We start from the raw sequence: 20,896 nt of genomic DNA, 5'->3' as shown, positions 1-20,896 counted from the left end.
TTATCATGTACTGGAATAAGATTTATCAGACTATTCTCGAAATTATTTAAAAACTCCATGCATGAAAAAGTTAGTGGCCTATACACAACCCCTATACCATTATTTTATTGCAAGTGGAGAATTTATTAACGAAAAAATAAATTCATGTAAAATAAGCTAAATGTAAGCAGAACCCTAAATAGACCCTAATAAATAATTTTTAAGTACAAAATACGAATAAAATATATTTTCATAATATGTTTTCGTAATAATATTAATATTTTTTATGTCTTTAGTAGGTAATAAGTCCTTCGTATTACTCTTCAGTGGTAAATGAAACTATATTTTATATTGATTTTTTATGACGGAAAAGAGAACTTTGAGAATTTGTGTAAATTTTCCATTAAATGAATAAATAAATAAAAATATTTGGGAAAAAATCTGTTATAAAGCCCATTTTATATTAAGAGAAACGATTTATTGGAATTAAACTGGATATTATTTTTACCAACTTTTTTGTTCAAAGGTATATTATATTTAGTAGTTAAACTTTGATCAATGAAAAGTAGGCTTTCCTACGTCTATCCTGAAAATTATATATAAAACAGAGGGTTTTGTTAGTCTTGATATAAAATTAAAGAACGTGTTTCTTGAAAAAAATTAAGCAACAAAGTTCCAATAAATGTATGTTAAAAACGAGTTAAATTTTAAAATACAGGTTTATTCTACTGGTTGGTGCCTCCGCCGAGCGGAACATAGGAAAACCATATGTAAATTTTAAGGGGGTCAATTATTGGCTTCCCTATACATTTTATAGCAAAATGTAAGATAGCTTTTTGAAGAGACCAATCTGGCAAACCCTTGTGCAAAGTTTCAAAAAATTTTAATAAGCGAATCTTGAATTATTTAATTAAATGTAATTGCAAAATTAGTAAATTTTCGGTTCAGATAAAACCAAACTTTCTCGAACAACGAACCAGTATTCTCGAACAACGAACAATCCAAGTAGCCGTCGATGGAAACCTCTCCGACAAATTTAACATTAACGCTGGAGTCCCTCAAGGATGCATTCTATCCCCCACCCTTTTCTTGGTATATATCAACGATTTGCTAGGAACCACTGTCAATCCAATCTACAGCTTTGCGGATGATAGCACACTTATTTCCACATTTAAGTCCGCCAAACCAATGAAAGCCGCAAGTTCTCAGAATATTAGGCAGCAACAAGTAGCTTCAACCAACAACGATATTAGAGCAATCTTGGAGTGGGGCGATAACAATTTGGTCAATTTTAACGCTAAAAAAACGCAGGCCGCAGTATTTACGATGAGGACTAATCTTGGTGGCCCGGAGCTGGTTATGGCAGGGAAAACATTGCCAATGAAATCATCTTTACATCTTCTAGGAGTCGAGGTCACCAACAGTGTGTCCTGGCATGACCACGTTGCCGAGGTCGCCAGGGCGGCTTCCAAAAAACTCGGAGTGCTTTTCAAAACGAAAAAACTGTATACACCAGAACAGCTGCTGACTCTTTATAAGGCTCAAATACGCCCTTCCCTCGAGTATTGCTCGCATGTCTGGAGCTCTGCACCCAAGCATAGTTTAAACCTGCTGGATTCTATACAGAAGAGAGCTATTCGTCTTATCGACAAACCAGAACTGACAAAGAGTCTGGATAGTCTGGAGCACAGTAGAAAGGTGGCCGATCTCTGTTTATTCTACCATTATTATCACAGTAAGTGCTCCTCTGAGCTGGCAGGCCTGATTCCACCCAGGGCTGTTCCGGCAAGAAGGACGCGTCTAGCAGTTGCGGCTCATCAACATCGAATCCACCTGCCTACCCCAAGGACGTCGCTGTATCGGGACTCATTCATCTGGAGAACATCTTCTTTGTGGAACGGGCTTCCACCTCACATATTTCCCGACGCATACAACCTACAGCGATTCAAGATAAATGCCCACAAATATCTTCGCGCAAGCACCACTCCAAGAGTAACATAGGACTTTCCTCTTGTGCTTGTGTTTACCATAAATAAAAAAAAAAACGCGCACCAGTAAAATGAATATTGTCACTGACGTAAGGAAAAGTGTCAATAAATCTGTGACAGTCGATATTTGAAAACAAGTATAAATTATTCAATCGACGAAAAAGTAGATATAAGTATTTAATATAACTTCATCGTTATATTAAATAAAAGTTTAGATAAAAAAGTAATGTTAACGTGTCTTACTTTGAATGTATGGTTGTGAGATACATTTAAGAGATACATTGTGTTTGGTGAATGATGTCGCTCTGGAGAGGCCACATCCTTCCGGCTGGCGAAGACTTAATTCTGCATGTCTGGACATGGAACGAAACCATTCGCGTCCAGCTTTCTTCAGCCACTGTCTGATTGTGGAACAAACATGCTGAGGTGGAACACAACCTATAATACAAAATTTAATTTAACTGTGACCTTCATACATAACCTATAAAAGTAAACTTGCTTATAAAATGTCGTAAAAATAGCCCAAAATCTGATGTAAAAGTTGTTTTTGTAATACTAGTTTCAGAAGAAACTAGAGCATATAATATCATATCAACGATAGAAAAAACTTACCTTGAAAAATGATTTTTTATTAAAAAATGCACAAAACCAAGAGAACAGCGCTCAAACTTTGTTTACGACATCGGCGTGTATAACCGCACTATCCGAACGAAAAACGTCAAACTTGCGGCGGGAATTTCAAAATCACATGCTTTGTCTGATTGTGAAACATTCTCCCCTAAATATTTTATATCGTATGAATATCATATAAAGATTATATTATATATTATATATCATTTTAATAATTTGGGTCATTTTAACGTAATAAATTTATATTTTTACAAATATCCAACTAAAATATACACTCCCACAGCACCTGTATTGATTAGAACTTGGATTAAATCTATAAAAAAGTAGAGACAATACTTGATGTAATGGCAAATGATGGATGGAGAAGAAATAGCGCACAGGAATAACGCTGAAGTATATGCAGATAATTAGGATCATGAGGACTAAGTGTGGAAAAGCAATGGAATTTTATCGGTCCGAAAAATGTCGAGAAATTGAATTACTACAGCAAAATCGTAATTTCTTTAACGTGCATAAGAAGGTAAAAGATCTCAGATGAATGGAGAGAAGAAACTGATGCATCCTCAGACATGCAAATAATGACATAGTAAATTGGATTAAAAAATTAAAAAGACACATATAGAACTATTTGATGATGACCGGCTGGAGTCTCTCATAAAAGTGGATGATAACAGAGAGAACGGATCTACTATTACAAAGAGCGAAATCAATATATGCAATAAAAATTAACAAAAACTGAAAAGCCACAGGATCAGAAAAAGTAAACGCAGTGGTGCTTAAGATTATTGTAAGCCAAGAACGCAAAGGCCTAGAGCTTACATTATTGAATTATTCAACACCATTTAGAGACTTAAAGTTTTCATTTTTTCTCTAGTTACGTAGGTCTCTTTGAGATAATGGACGAGTTCTTTCAATTTTTTTTTCTCTACCATCTAGAGTACAATAAAACATTCTTTGCAAATGGCACACATGTGTACCTTCATGGCCATTCCAAAAAAGCAGAATTCCTCTCCATGTAATGACTACCACATCATCCATGTACTGATAATCTATATACAATCTCATAAGAAATGCCAAGAATAAATATTTAACACCTAATTCAGATTTCAGCGGGAACTAAATGTATACGCTTGTCGCATTGACTATACGAACGCATTTAAGATGAGATCGAAAAAGACATTATAATCATAGCTCAACTCTACTGGAGGTAAACTGCGGAGGTACAAGTAGACTTTGTGTGTTTGTAGAGGAGGACTTTAGATGTCGTATTAATAAATAAAGGAGTACGGTAGAGGTGCATTTTATCTCTGCTCCAGTTGAACAATTAATCGAAAGCCATTGTCAGAAAGGCGCTCTAGTAGAAGATATAAGAGGTGTTAAAGCAAATGGAGTCCGTATCACTAATATAAGATACGTAAACGATATCATGATCCTAGCAGATAAGAAATCAGACTTGCAAAAAATGATGGACCAGATTACACAACACAATGAACGATGTAGACAACACATTAACACTTCCTAGACCAATTTAATCGCTTTCTTTAAGGTTAGTATAACCGAAGCGCTTCTAAATAATGGGAGGCAACGAACAGGTATCATTCTTTAAATATCTTGGCGCCATAATAGATTCACCGAATTGTAAACTAGGAGATATTAAGAAGAACAAAAATGGGAAAAATGGAAAAGTTATTAAACATTATTTAAAAGTAAAAACCATTAGGTTATTACTGAGTCTGATAATTGAAGTAGAGATAAAAAAATCAGGCAAGATGATCCGTTGGCAGACGTCAGAACTCCTGGTTGTTAGTTTATATTCATTAACATAGTCACCACCTAAAATTAACAATTAGCCGTGAAATTCATTGCATTGGGCTATTAAGGGTTTGTTCTTTTTAGATGGTATTATGTCTATAGAAGAACCTCTTTTTATATATTATTATTCCCTTTATGCAATACTAACATTCCATTTTGGATTATTGAGCCTGGGAGGTTGATTTAAAAGATTATAAGATCATTATGATAATCATCTAAAACAGGGTTAAGGACTACAAAAGCTGAGATGTTTTCATATAATAGTTCTTAATATATAACCTTATTTTATGTGTTTTAATATTATAAATTAATATTTCTTAGATAGGAAACTCCTATAATAAAACACTGAACTTTGAGTTACTGTTGCGCCCTGTGATTGTCGAGGAGTACTAACCGGAAGTAAAAATATGTTTGTGAGGTTATAATAGCAAGTAATTTAAAATTTTGCTATACTATTATGCGCTTAAAATTAGTAGTAAATAAGTGGTTCTTTCGGATATTATAGTAGGAAGATTGAAAAACTGTAAAATCTTTCTTTTTTTTTATCTTCATTTTAATTAAAGTCCTCAATTTATCACTTTTTCTATTTGCGTACTCTAATGTCTGAAAGACCCATCCATTTCCTACTTGACCTATGTATCTAGGTCTTGGTTTCAGAAATTAAACAAGAAATATTCACAAAATGTGTAAGTTTATTATAAGAATAGAATAAGGAAAAAAAAAAGAATTCAATTTTAAAAAAATTCCAAATTCCATAATGTATGAACTCACAACTTAATTTAATTAGGAATTCGCAGGGTGCAGATTTTCATTAGCAAAAGGTTACGGTAAATTTACAAAAAAATAATTTTTTTTATAAAATCACCAAGGAAGTACTCCCTACTCAATTCACTAGTAGTAGTAGTACTTAATTCACTAGTATTCCTTAGTGAATATTATAAATTAAATAACTAATTACAAATTAGTAATCAAAGAGGCAATAAGTAAATATGTTAAAAGTAAAATTTACAGGAGTTATAATTTTTCTATTTGCCTTTGAAAATTTCTGATTCCAAGTTTTGTGTAGAATCCAAAATTGCTTATACTTTGAAGCCGCTGAAATTGCTCTTCTCTCAAGTTTGGTGTCGGACTAAGATGAATTTTTATGTGTATTCTGTGTATTAAGCTTTACTGTATGATTTAATTTTGACTCCAATATCTAGAAATGGAGAGCTTATTTTGAAGTTTTACATTTTAAGATCATTCAAGAAATTTATGGTATTCAATGAGTATTTAAGGAATTGTACGGTATTACTAAAGGCCTGGGTACAATTTTTACCTTTCAATCCATCAGCATATTTTATGGTCAGCTGCTGCTCCCTGTGATCAAATGTAGCAGTTTTTTATAATCTTCGTCTAAAAAAGACCTATTTCCAATACATTTTGGATCTAAAGAAATAAAAAGAATTTTTTTTATGATGATTCTAAATATAACACACAAAATATCATTTAGCCACAAAACAGTGGTGTCAGTCTAAGAGACACATTACTTAGTTAATATTTTTTTACCAAGATAAAGATAAATTATTAATTAAAGAGCTTAGTTTAACCCAAGCAGTTATTGTAAGATTTTCATGATTTCAATGCTTAAGAATCTGAACTCTGCACTTTGCCTTTCTCACAAAAAAAGCTTATTGCAATAATTACTTATAGAAATAATGCGATGTCCCAAATGTCTATATTCGATTCAAAGTTTTTACTGTTTTCTTCTTAGTTCTTCTCCAATAATATAATTCACTGCTTTTTTAGAAATTTTATCACAACACACTAAACTAAGCACCTTGAATGGTTTTGTGCAAAATATGAGAACAGATTAATTTTGTTAAAATTTTTCGCAAAATTTGCGTTGTTTTTTGGTAAAAGTAAAGAGAGTAAGTTAAGCTAAAGAACTATGGAAAATGGCCGCATTTTATATGAGATATCAGATGCTTGACAGTCCATGTAGTCTCAAGGAGGTAAGTTTGGCTAGATGTGGAGGAGTAGAAGCTTTTTCATAAATCGCCCAAGCTTTCAAGTAAATAAATGTATTTTTTATACGCAACTGGGTAAATTATTACGAGAGGAAAACACAATTTCCAAATTATTTAAACAGTATTAAAAAAAAAGAAAAAAAATATAATAAAATAATCACTTATCATATTAAATTTCCATCTCACTTTAACTTTTTTCTACACGTAATTAGGTAAATATAATATTTTGTTGGATAAGAGAGTAATTAAAAGATTTTAAAGACATATTGAGAAAAGGTGAAAGTGGAAATAAAGTTAAATCATCAATTGTATATCTCTATTTGCCTGAGGTATTACAGAAAATCCTAATAAAATTATGTGTTTTGTACACAACTGCATAAATGTCGTAAGTAAAACATAAATTTTAAAAGAGTTTTATTATGTCCAACCCGTCAGAATGCTAAAAATTTTTTCTCGTTCCTGTTGATTTTTTAGGGTTGTTTAATACTAACAGTTAAAATTGCGGTGATTTTTTAGGTTTCCTTTAACTGTTATTTTAGAGACCCATCCTAGAGATAACTTTTTAGAAATAAATTTAATCAAATTCTATTTTAGTTTTTTGATAAAACTACATTTATTTTTTTTTATAATTTGTTCTTTTTAAAGTAAAACAGGAGTATCAACAGAAAACGCACCTAATAGTATATGATATATATATTTTTTTTAAGCTTAACTATTTTTTATAAAACGATTTTTTTAAGCTTGAAATACTTTTCAAAATATATATTAATTTGTGTTCAAAACGTACCAATATTTAAGATTAATTCAATATGACAAAAACAACAAATTATTAAAGGTCAAGTATTAAAAATGGGAAGCTTCTTTAATGCATTGGGCCCAACTTAAATTCTCATTTGAAATAAATTAAGTGTCAGTAGCAAGAGTTTTGCATAATCGCGAGGCACGAAAGTCGGTCCGTTCTGTTAAAATCTCATTTATAATCTGGAGTAACTCGGAAATACAAATTACAACGGATTATTCAAGATATATTTAACATAGATCTAATTCAGTTTAGATAAGTTTAGAGTAATATAAAAAGATTTAATTTTTTATACTGTTGTACTTTTCATAAGATTTAGTTGGATTTAGTATTAACAGAGGATTTAAAACTTGCTAATAGGTTATTAACTGTAAAAAACGTATACAAAGTTTACTATTGTAGCAGAAAATTAAAACTCTATTTTGTTGCTGTAAATAAAATAATAGTATTATACTGGTTATGGTATTATAGCTAAAATTCAAAAATTATTTCATAAATCTTTCAAACTTGCAATTTTATCAAAAAACCTATAATTTTAAACGATATAGCGGCCAGAAAACGTGCACCCGAGGTTTCTTTTGGCCATAATCCACACATATAAAATGATTTGTAGGTCGATTATAGCAAGGCCAAATGTTCAATATCGCTCGGTCTTACTACTTGTAACGGTTGTGACCTGAGTGTAAAACGTCTTGTTTGAAAGAACTTAAAATACAAAGAGTTTGGTTCTATTATAATGAAAATCTAAATCTTTTGTTGAAGTTTTGGAAATAGGCAATTTAAAGATTTTATTTTCCAGAAAGCTTATGGTTAGTACAGCTTCTAAGAAGTTTACAGGCATAAATTGAAAATAAAGGTTTAAAAAGGACGGTATTATGTTATGAAGACTTACCATGAAAATAAAGTTTTAGATATAGTATTAAATATCATAGAAAATGTTTCCTTAATTATAGACCGAAATCAAAAAATGATCTTAAAAAATTATGAAAAAACTAATCAAAGAAGATATTCATTAATTAAATTAATTAAAAAATTATATAAAGTTAAAATGAAAAAAAATTCCCCTTTAAAAATACTCGTCATTCACTTTATTTATAAAACATGATAACAAGTAGGTATATTACATTTTTTAGTTTATTCACCGCGTTTACATTCATAGATGACTTTTCTATTAAAGACAAGATCCCACTCTAAAACCTAACTAGTCTCTATCTTTAAACCTTAAAATTGTTTATCCTCATTTCTGAATGAAAGAATTCGTTTAAAAGAACTGTATTATCTATCCAAGTGATGATTTAATTATTGATAAAATTAATATAAGGCGCAAAACTAAGAATTATTTATCATAAGAATTAAGAACTATTAGTAAATATGCTGTTTCAGAACAAATACATTTAACATATACACAACAATTTATATATCTTATGTATATTGACAAATTCAAACCAGAGCGCCTGATTGGTCTTTCCCAGTCTATTGTCATCTGGTAACTCTACCGATTCATCAGGAGACCTATATGTACAATCCCCTCGGCTACTCATTGTCATCTGATTAAGATCAATACTAAGGCATTCTTTTCCTGTTTTTATAAAAAGCAACAACACAAAACACAAAATCTACAGCATCATATAAAACATTTAATAAAAAGACGAAGCTCACATATTTCGCCCGACTAGGGCATCATCACTCCCACAATAACTATGATGATGTAACACGTAAAAGAAGGAAAAATGAATTTTGTGTTATTGATTTTTATAAGACAAATGAACAGCATCTTTGTGAAAATGGATGAATTTTTTGATTCTTTTCCTTTATCCATTTGACCTATATAATTTTCAATCAGGCATGCCCTGGTATCATTTGTAAATATAGTGTATTATTTTTGATGTAGCCAAATGTATGTTTCAATAATATTTAATTTTTCTCACTTTGCATATTCTGATGATAATGTCCTCTATTCACTTAACAAGCCATTCTTAGTGTTGGTCATAATTATTGATTACTTTGGTGACGTTTTAAGACAATTTTTTTTGAAGCCCCTTTATGACAAAATATTTTGTGATTGACGTAATAGATAACTTATGATTTAATTATTGATAAAATTAATATAAGGCGCAAAACTAAGAATTATTTATCATAAGAATTAAGAACTATTAGTAAATATGCTGTTTCAGAACAAATACATTTAAAATATTAACATAATAAACAGCATCTTTGTGAAAATGGATGAATTTTGTGATTCTTTTCCTTTATCTATTTGACCCATATAATTTTCAATCAGGCATGCCCTGGTATCGCTTGTATATATGTAGCCAAATGTATATTGCAATAATATTTAATTTTTTTCACTTTATGTACTCTGATGATAATGTCCTGTATTCACTTAATAAGCCGTTCTTAGTGTTAGTCATGATAACTGATTATTTGGTGAGCCCGAGACGTAATAGATAACCTATGGATAAATGATTTTGCGGATTAACATTACCAGTGGTATCAGCTTAACAAAAATTTAAGACCATCTCACCTAAATAGTCTAGACATAAAAATATGATTTCTTTAAACAGCAAATCTATCAAGCTATGAGAGAAGAGTTAAAGTGCGATTATTTTTTTCTTTGAGATATTAAACATAGTTCGAACACGTTTGTAAATGAGAAATAAAGTTTTTATTAAAAAAAAATTGAAATCAGTTTTTTATTAAAAGTAAACGAAATTTCTTTGGACCTCTTTGTATGGGAAAGCCGTAGATGGTTAAATTATTTATTACAAGTAGAAAACAGAATATTTGATGCACAAAGCATATAACTTACTTGTCATAAATAAAAATCTACATAAAATTAGATACTCAGAACCAATATAAACCGATTCTTAAAAATAAATGAAAATAGATTCTCGAAAATAAACGTATTTTGTAAAAGAAAGATAAATAGGTGTATCATCATATTTGTGTGGATCTATGATAATACGATCATTTTATAACATTAAAATGGTGTTTTTTTTTAATATTGATGCGTTTGCACACGAATTTTGTTATAAAAATTATTATTTTGTTGTATTAATAAATAAAGTTAATTATACCACTATTATTAAATTCACTTTAAGTTAATTACGGAATAAAATTTATTTATTTATTATTATTATTTCTAAGTTTTAGTGATTCTCTAAATATGTTGTGTGCTTAAAACTTTCTACTAGATGCCCTATTTTTAATATATATCAATCAACATAAATCATAGTGCCATCCTGGGACCCTTGTTATTTGTTCAATATTTTGTATAATATGAATAAAGCAATATACTTTTCTCAAAATAAGTCATATCTAGATGTGATCCAAGTAATGCTTGCTAAACGACTGGTTATAATCAGGATAAGACAAAATTTAATTACAATCAACTAAATACAACGGAAACAAAGGTTTAGGTATTGTACTTAATGCCACACTTAGGCTTAAGGACCATATTGCTAGTTTAACCTTGCGGCGGGCGCGCCATTGAAAATGCCATGAGCGGTCGCTCCGCGGTACGCTATGCCGCAAGTAAAATATAAAATTATTTCATACAAAATGAAAGAACTCTAATCGTAGTAAAGGATTTATTTATAAAATAAATTTTATAACTCAAAATAAATATAACTAAAATTATGAGATTCCCCATTAACAAAATATCAAAATTACATTTGTACAACTAAACGTTATAAAAAAAAGGAATGTACTTATCACTTATAAATTTTGTTTTAAACTAATCTTCCTCCATTGGTGGAAAAAGACAACTATTACATTGCACCGATTTTTCACTGTGTGATTTACAAACAAATCTTTTGCATTGACCACAAGTAACTGTTGTTTCGTTATTTTTGTGTGCGCTGCATATATGACAACGACCAACGCGATTTTTATTTAGTGCCATAGAGACTTCAACAGGAGTATTATAGCGAGATAAGAACTCCCTAATATCCTTAAGAAGTGTTTCTATCTTCGCGCGTTTCTTAAGACAATTTTCCATAAGGGATAAACTTAGAGAGGTCAAATACTTTCTTCGTCTTGGCGGCGTATCTACTGGTCTATTATTATTGATTATAATTTCGGAGTTGATTCCTGCAATATTTAAAATTCTAAAGAAAATTGCTAAAGGCTACCTTCTTGTGATTCTTTGTGTTGTATACGAGGAGCATTTTTGGTCGACTGTATCGACGCCACATTTTGTTCTGTTATAATGTAATATTATTTCTAGTTTTTGTGTTTCCTCGTCAATTTCATCGTTGTCATGCATGGTGGACAGCAAAATTACAGCTTTATTTTTTTAGCAATATGGGATACTAAGGTGACATCAAATTGGAATCCAAACATAGACGTTCCAACTGTACGCGACGTGCTCGGTAGGAATTCAGGCGGTAATTCCCTTTAATTTTTTTTACTGTACCAGTTAAAGTTATGCCATTTTTTAAAAGATACTGTGCCAACTCATAGCTAGTGTAATAATTATCTGTTGTTAAATTTCTTTTAGTGTTTTTTATTGGCTCTACTAGTATTTGTACAATATCGAATGGTTTGATTAAAGTTTTGAAAGGTCCCTCCCGTTGTTATCTGCAATATATTTCAAATTTTCAAGTGCAGTACGTTTTACTGTCACAAAGAGCATAGAATTTGATGCCATATTGAGCAGGTTTTAGTGCCATATATTGATCAAATCCGCATCGTCCTCGAAATGGATGTAACATTTCGTCAATTGTGATAAACTCGCCCAAACTATAACTTTTCATGCAATTTTTGACAAAATCCTCAAATATCTTTCTTATCGCTGCTAATTTATCAAATTTCTCGCGTTCTTTTCTTGTTGTTATATCATCGAAACGAAGGGCACGAAGAAGAAACAAAAATATTTTATAACTGAATAATGCTCTTAACAGAATCATTCCTGTCCCATCTTTGGCCCAAAGTGCATCAACATTTACGTGGTTTCCTTTTTTTATGAAAATTATGAAAAGTGCTCCAAATAATGCCAACATTTCTTCGGAAGAAGTTACTATCTCGGTCTCGTATAAAATTATCACGTTTATTTTTGATATAAATATTAGTGCATAATACGATATGATCTACCATATCCCTAGTCAAAAACAGAAAAAACGAATCTAATAGTTTTGACACACTTTTGGCCGCACCTTTTGATCCAGGTAAAACTTTGATAATATTTTTAGCCTTGGTTTTATTACCGTGAATTACAGGGGTGCTTTTCCAAATCGTCTCTTCATTTTTCCCAATATAAAAACGTTCACTCTTATTGGGTCTGACAAAGGTTTCAGTTTCTTCGGAAAATTCATTAGCGGACTGTTCCGATTCACTGTTATAGCAATCTTCTTCAATTACTTCCTCCTCTCCTTCGCTTTCACTCTCAAAGTCGGCAATATCATCTTCAATATCAGATAAGTTTTCGGCTATTCTCTGTAACTCTTTCTCAGTAAGTGGTTTGGTGGAGGCTCTTCTATCCCTAAATAATATACAAATTTTTTTTTATGCCTGATTTTTTACACAATTTACAATTTTATTGTGATAAAATATGTATTCTGGGCAATATGAATAATATATAAAAAATACAAAAGATGTTATTTTAAATTTTACTTACATGACCGCACCGGTCGCGTTGCGGCACTAAATACCACTGATCAGTTCAATTCAATTCAATCAACCGCTAATCAGCTCCGATTAGTTTGACGCTCTCACTAGCACTAAAAGAATCACACTAATAAAATCCATGCGAGGCAGGCGCTTCTAAAAATACACATGGTGGCATACCTAGACAGCCAGGGACGTAGGCCAAATATATCGAAAGAAAAATGTATTAAAGTTAAATTGCGGCATGAAGTACAGCTGCGCGACCGGCGAAGGGTTAAGTAAAAAAAATTATGTGGGACTTTGTCGAAAAGTCTTATATGCGAGTAAGCTAGGAGATTCTTAAGTTTAGTGTTTAGTTAACTCTTTTCACGTTAAAATATTCGATCCTTATTTACAGCAAGGTTCTAAATTATGATACTCCAGGATGTAGAAACAGTCAAAAATCTAATTTTGAGTGACTGTTGAATTTAAACAAAGGTAAAATTTCGCCAATTAAGCTTGTAGCTAGCTAATTTCACTTTACTTTCTTATTGAAGTTTTAAATTATAATCTTCTTGTTATACTTAGGTATTTGTCTTAAATGTTGTTGCATTTATTTTGTAAATAAGTATTTCCTTAACAATGATTACAAATAGGAAATACAGCAGAAAATTAGAAAATTAACTAGTGTAAGTATTAAGAAAAGTATACCGTATATACCTTGTTGAAATACTGCCAGTTTTGATAGAGCAGCAAAATATTTAAAAAACACAAATTCTTTTCTGTTGTGAAAAAAGTTTTAAAAAAGATTTACGGTTTTTACTGAGCCTTATAACACATTTAATTATTCAGCTGGTCCTAACTGTCAGATTTTACACCAGATACTGTCTCCGAAAAATATATCGCTAAATGTTTCAAAATGATGCATTATTCCGAGTAGTTTATCGATAAAACTCCATTCTCGTCGCAGTTTTTTAACTGCCAGCCGTTTAAATTTGCTTTAAACTGCGTGCCCGCTGTTAGATCCACTGCTAAATTATGGATTTGAGCTAATATTTGTTTTTGTTTTGCAATAGAAATGTTCTGCAAATATTTATACTGAACAACATAAATCTCTAAATTGCTTTTTTTATGTATTGTAAATAAAAAATAGTGAAAACAGGCCAGGCTTAAAAAACTTCTAAAAAATCTATTCAAATGAATTTTATTAATAATAAAAGTAAGAAAATATGTGTTACTATAGAAGAATCAAAGTAACTCTTACATATACTAGGTGACACAGGATAAAGGAAACAATTAATATCCTTTTTACTTTTTAAGAAAGAGAAATGAAATTTGAAATGTTCATTGATATAAGAGCATCTTTTGAAGTACTTTTTTTCGTTACTTCCGGTTTAAGAGCAAGTTACACTAACCTTTTTATTTTAAATGGGACAATTGGAATATTGATAGAAAATAAACGTATTTTGATAGAAAAAAATATTCTAAGAATAATAATACCGCATTTGCTACTTTTTTTTGTACTCATAGAAAAAATATTTTTTTTAGTTTTCAAATAGGGGCTATAATTACGTTGAAAATTTCAATTTTTAATTAAGTACTCACGGGAAAATAATATTTATTATATTTTATTACTTGAATCTTTTACACGTGGATTCAAGATTTCCAAACCCAATTTTTTTGGCATTTAGTTCATTTTTTTAAATAGCACCTTATTATTATCAACCATTTTTGAAATGCAATTTTCCAGAAATATAGTAAGTAAACATTTTAAATATTAGTAAACACTAAAATTGCTATTGACAAGATGTCATGTATTATTTCACTTAAAAATTAATTAAAAAATGCGTCAAAACGCAGCCTCCTATTCGAGAAATCAAAGCCTTTTATTAATTAAGAGCATTTATTTACATAAGTTAGTTTTTTTATTCTTATGGGCTTATTTAACAACTGATTTAATAAAACTAATTATATCAAATTATACAGACAAAAAATCTGCATTTTAAAACTAGTGGTTTCCAATAACGTGATATTTAAAAAAGTAAATAGCAAAATTACTGGTTTCAACATTTTAAATAGGCGTATAAGAGATTTAAGTCATAGAATATAATGAAATAATTTTTTCGTGATAACTTGATTAAAAATATTAAGAATATGGGTAGAACAAAAACACAAATTATAATAACTATTCTTTTATTTTTATTACTTAAGTAGCGAATGAAGCAAAAGTCGAAAAAGGAATGAATCTTAAATATATCCCTTTTAATACAGACTAATACGGACCTAATAAATCGGTCTTTGTATTAGTAAAAACACTACGTCAGTTATTATACAAACGCATTTATATTACAGTTGCTTTCTGTTTTCATAAAGAAATATGACGATGTGGATATTGACTTAAACTAAATATAAACATCATAAACCTCTCCAATAATAGAAATATATTGAGTCATATTTGTTGACTATTAAATACATCTATTTCAATACACCCTCTCAAAAATGAATCAATTATATTTAAATAAAAATTTATAAGTTATAACCTAATTAAGTAATAACGTTCAAAGAATAGTCATATCTGGGAAAAATAATTTATATGGTCCAACATTCGTTGTTAGGATTTGGAAAAACCCCAAAAAGAAAAACCAAATCAAACCATTTAGTTCCACTTAAAACTATACTATCTTATTTATTCGATAGTTTTTGTAGCTCCAAATTGAATAGGACTTCGTGGAACTTTGGAGCTGGAAGTTGCTTCGTAAAAATATCAGCCAACTGTTGACCTGTGGAAACATATTTTATTAATATGGTTTTATTTTGTACCTGCTCTCTAGTAAAATGATATTTAATATCTATATGCTTAGATCGTTTAAAATCAACAGGATTATTAGCAACCGAAATACAACCATTATTTTCTTCATATAAAATTATTGGCTTAAAAATCTTTATTTCAATACTTGTTAAAAAGGACTTAATCCAGAGAGCTTCTCGAACCCTTTCAAAAGTTGCCATATATTCTGCCTCCATCGAAGATGTAGCGACAGAATTTTGTTTTCTTGTGTTCCATGAAATTACAGAAGTTTCAAATAATTTAAACAAAAATCCTGTCGTACTTTTTCGATCTATTTCATTACTACCCCAATCAGTATCTACATAGCGAATTAAAATGTCGGTATATTTATTTCTGGTATAAATTAGTTTTAAATCATAAGTACCCTTTTTAGGCATTGCCATAACTCTTTATTATTTTTGTTTTGATAACGACTTAATAGATTAACGGCTGTACACAAATCTGGTCGAGTACAAAGAGCAGCATACATTAAAGAACCTATTAAATTTCGGCATGGGGCATCGGCATAATGTTCAGCGGTATTTAATGCTAAATAATTTAATTTAGACGGCAGAGGTGTTTTTACGGGTTTGCAATCACTCATATTAAAATTATTAAGCACATTTTTTAAATAATTACTTTGATCTAAAGAAATTTGATTTTGATTTCTTTCAATTCTGATTCCTAAAAAATAATTTAAACCATTCATATCAACCATTTTAAATTTATTTTTTAAATAAGTTTTAAAACTCAACATTGTGTTAATATTGCCAGTAGCTATTGCTAAATCGTCTACATATAGAACTACGTAAACATTTTCGGTGATATGGCCTTTATTTAAGAAATATAAACAGTGGTCAATGCTTGAATTTTGAAAATTGTGCTGTTTTAAAATTTTATCAAAATGCTCATACCAGCATCTTGCTGATTGCTTTAACCCATATAATGATTTATTTAATTTACATACATAGCCGTCTTTTGCATTATTACCTTCGGGAATTTTCATATATATTTCCTCTTTTAATATACCATTTAAATATGTCGTTTTAACATCCATTTGATGAATGTGCAAATTAAATTGATTGGCAATTGCTACAAATATTCTGAAAGTCGATATTCGGGCAACTGGGGCAAAAATTTCATTATAATCTAGGAAATATTGTTGGCTAAAACCTCTGGCTACTAATCGAGCTTTATACTTGGGTAAACTACCCTGTATATTGTTTTTAACAGTAAACACCCATTTACAGTCTACAATATTTTTATTTATTGGTTTAGGTACTAAAGACCAGGTGTCATTAATTAGCAAAGACTCAATTTCCTCATTAATAGCCTTTTCCCATTCATTTTTATCAGCTCGTTTATTTATATCTTGAAAACAAGAAGGGACTTTTAAGTGGGGTGTTTGTACACTCATAAAAGTACCAATTTCATTTTCGTTATATGAAATTTTAGAAAGATTTATGAGTCTTTCGCTCCGTCTGGGTTCCGTAACGGGTGTCCCAGATTTTTGGACGGTATTTTGTTTACATAACTGATTTTTATCCTTGGTTTTATTAACAGCTTTATTATTAACTGTTTTAATTTCCGATTGTAAAGGGAAAACAATCAGTACCGGGTTTTTATCAGTTTTAGATATTTTAATACCTTCGGAGCTTTGTGTGTGAAACCTTTCATCAAGTTCAATTTGAGGTCTTGATGTGTTAAAAGTGGTTTCATCAAATATAACGTCCCGAGCTGTAACGAATTTATTATTTTGGGAATTAAAAAATTTATAACCATTCGGTTCATAGCCAACAAATATGCCCTTGACAGATTTTTGCTCGAATTTTGTTTTTCGAGATTTATTATGTACAAAAGCAGTAGAGCCAAAAACTTTTAGGTGATCTACTTTGGGCTTTTTATTATGCAATAATTCGTAAGGTGTTTCCTTTTTAAGTAGTGCATTTGTCGGGGTTAAATTTAAAATATATGTGGCACTTAAAAAAGCTTCACCCCAAAAACGTGTATTTAAATTTGCACCATGTATCATGGCTCTAGCTTTTTCTGTAAGAGTTCTGTTCATTCTCTCCGCAACAGAATTTTGTTGAGGAGTATATGGAACGGTTAAATGAAAAGAAATACCTTTATCTTTACAAAATAATTTCATTTCGTTAGAGAGATACTCACGTCCATTATCACAATATAGAAATGCTACTTTTAAAGAAAAATGGGCCTCACTTTTTAGGACAAAATCTCGAAAAACATTATATGTTTCTGATTTATAGACTAATAAATATGTTACCGTATAGGGAGTAAATTCATCAATAAATGTTATAAAATAATTTTTATTGTCTATAGTAGGTGGAGAAATAGGTCCACAAATGTCTGAGTGAATAATATATAGTGGTCTTAGAATATGAGATTTATCTTTACTTTTAGCAAAAGGCAAACATGCTTGCTTTCCATAAATGCAAGCTTCACATAAACCAGTACTGGGATATACATTATTTAATTTTTCATAATATTTCTGCCTTTTTAGTTCTAAAAATTTATTCTTACTTATATGACCTAAGCGCTCATGCCACAATATATAATTATCATATGGCGCTTTGGTTTCATGCACATTTATTTGATTTGCAATATTTTGAATCAGACTTTTATTTATTTTAAAAATTATTGGTATTAAATTATTAATCACCTTACCAGTTATAATGGTTTTACTTTCATGGCTTATCGTCACTTCTCCATTTGATGTAAAAAGTACATCCATACCTGCCTCTTGCATGCGTCTTACCGAGAGTAGGTTGTATGGAACTTCGGGAGTGAATAACACATTTTCCAACTTTCCATGGACACCCAAGTTGGTAATAATATTGATTTCTCCTCTTCGATAAGCCTTTACAGCAGTATTTTTTTTCGCAACTGATATGTCCACTGGTTTTGTTAATTCCGTAGAATGGGTAAAATATTGGTACCGATTTATAATGTAATCGGTGGCTCCAGAATCCAGAAGAAACTTAATAGTATTATTGCTTTGATGGTTAGCAGGTTTTGGCAAATTGCTACTAGACATCATAAATGCAAAACTTGATTCATCCTGATTGGTTTGAATCTTATGTAATGTCCTGGATTCCTGTTCTCGTTTGTAGTAGAAACAGTTTGATTTAAGGTGATTTGTCCTACCACAATAGTCGCACCTTGTAAAAGTATATCTCTTCTTCGGGTTGCTGTTACTATTGTTATTATACTTTGATTTTGATTTAAAATTCCGTTTATTGACAAATTTATTTTTGCCTTTAAAAGAGTGGAATTTTTGCTTCTTAAACGGCCTTGCTATTTTTGGATCTGTTACCTGGACATATAAAACTTTGCTAGTCGTGTCTCCACTTTCCTGCTGCAATTTTGTTTCCTGATCCAATAAACGTGTTTTTACAAAACCTAAATTGATGGTGTCTTCCGACGAAGTTTCAATCGCAGTCACTATCCCATCATATGAAGGCGGCAGAGTTAAGAGTAAGTGGGCTACTCTACTCATTTCACTTAATACAGCTCCTGCGGATGTTAATTTAATAATCATTTCATCAAACTTGATGAAATGTTCGATTAAAGGTGTATCTTGCTTGAATTTAAAACTTAGCAATTTCTTTTGAACAGCAAGCTGGGCCAAACTTTTTCTTTTATAAATGGTGTCCAGCTTTTGTAAAATTGCACGAGCAGTGTCCTCCTCGGTAATCATGCCCACCATTACATCGCTTAGGTATTCAATAATACAACCCTTAGCAATTAATTCCAATTATTGCCAGTTGACAGGTAAGTCAATAGGTGGATTTTCTTGTAACAATTGTGATGCACCCTCTTCGGCAATAAGAGCTTTTATGCGGAACTTCCATATTGAATAATTAGTTCCATTAAACGAAGTAATATTACGTCGCACCTTTTTATTGTCACTATTTTTTTTTCGCACTAACAACACTGAAGTTTATTTACACTTTGAAAGTTTAAAATTTCTTATCGCGTACCGAATTTATTCAAACAAACGTTCTGGGCCCATAACTTATTAAAAATATGGGTAGAACAAAAACACAAATTATAATAACTATTCTTTTATTTTTATTACTTAAGTAGCGAATGAAGCAAAAGTCGAAAAAGGAATAAATCTTAAATATATCCGTTTTAATACAGACTAATACGGACCTAATGAATCGGTCTTTGTATTAGTAAAAACACTACGTCAGTTATTATACAAACGCATTTATATTACAGTTGCTTTCTGTTTTCATAAAGAAAGATGACGATGTGGATATTGGCTTAAACTAAATATAAACATCATAAATCTCTCTAATAATAGAAATATATTGAGTCATATTTGTTGACTATTAAATACATCTATTTCAATAAAAAATTAAAATACCGCAGCATAAGCACTTCTTTTATAATTGTATAACACTATATGGATTATGTGGTTTTTCGTTCGTATTTAGTCTGTAAGTTTATAAGGTTTAAATAAAATCTTAATTTCTTTGTAACAGTTTTTATAATATTCGGTTAATAAATCATTATACAATATATTTTTTTGTGCCTTTTATCATCTTCTAACTCGAACAGGTTATGGGCCCAGGTACGTCGCGTTAGCGCACCTGTATAAAGATAATAAAAAGTGTACAATCGCGAGTAGTATTCGTGTTTTGTGGAAAGCTGGAATAATGGCGGAAAGTGCAAAGTATAACGTCGAAAAATTAAATGGTCAGAACTATCAGTCATGGAGTTTAGTAAAAATAGTATCAGTCATTTAGTAAAAATGTTGCTTATCAATGCTGACTTTTAAAGGAGTAGTTTCGAGTGTATTACCAGCAGAAGAAAGTCGAGACACTACCTGGAAAAAACAAAATAATAGGGCTTTGTCAACTATAGCCCTACTTTTCGACGTTAGTCAATTAGTGCATATCAGAAATAAAGAAAATGCATGTGATGCATGAGAAGCACTAAAGGAATATCACTAGAAATTAAGTTTATCTAGCATGGTTTTCCTATTAAAACGAATTTGTAGGTTGTCGCTGGAGGAGAATGGTGATATGGAAGCACATATCAGTTTATTCCTAGAGTTGTTGAATAAATTGGCCGCCTTAGGGAAACAAATTAAGGACAGGTTCGCAGCAGGAATTTTGCTAAGAAGTCTTCCAGACTCGTACAGTTTTTTTAATTACACCGCTGGAAAGTAAGTCGACGAATAAGTTTACACTGGAATTCGTAAAGAGTAAATTAATCGATGAGTATAAGAGGCGTT

General features: G+C 30.6%; 2 protein-coding genes across 2 annotated transcripts in view; one reads left to right on the top strand and one right to left on the bottom strand.

Annotated features, from left to right (window-relative positions):
• Positions 1-20,896, top strand: part of LOC126734617 (zwei Ig domain protein zig-8) — a 502,147-nt gene that overhangs the window by 210,498 nt on the left and 270,753 nt on the right. The gene's annotated exons all lie outside the window — the stretch shown is intronic.
• On the bottom strand, positions 10,876-12,925 carry LOC126734618 (uncharacterized). Its single transcript, XM_050438316.1, has 2 exons — positions 12,835-12,925; positions 10,876-12,699 (listed from the first exon to the last, which is right to left on the bottom strand). Coding segments are annotated over exons 1-2 (546 nt in total). The 5' UTR covers positions 12,837-12,925; the 3' UTR covers positions 10,876-12,155.

Source organism: Anthonomus grandis, chromosome 3, assembly GCF_022605725.1.
Source record: "Anthonomus grandis grandis chromosome 3, icAntGran1.3, whole genome shotgun sequence".
NCBI lineage: Eukaryota > Metazoa > Arthropoda > Insecta > Coleoptera > Curculionidae > Anthonomus > Anthonomus grandis.
This window is presented reverse-complemented; position numbering and strand designations above follow the sequence as displayed.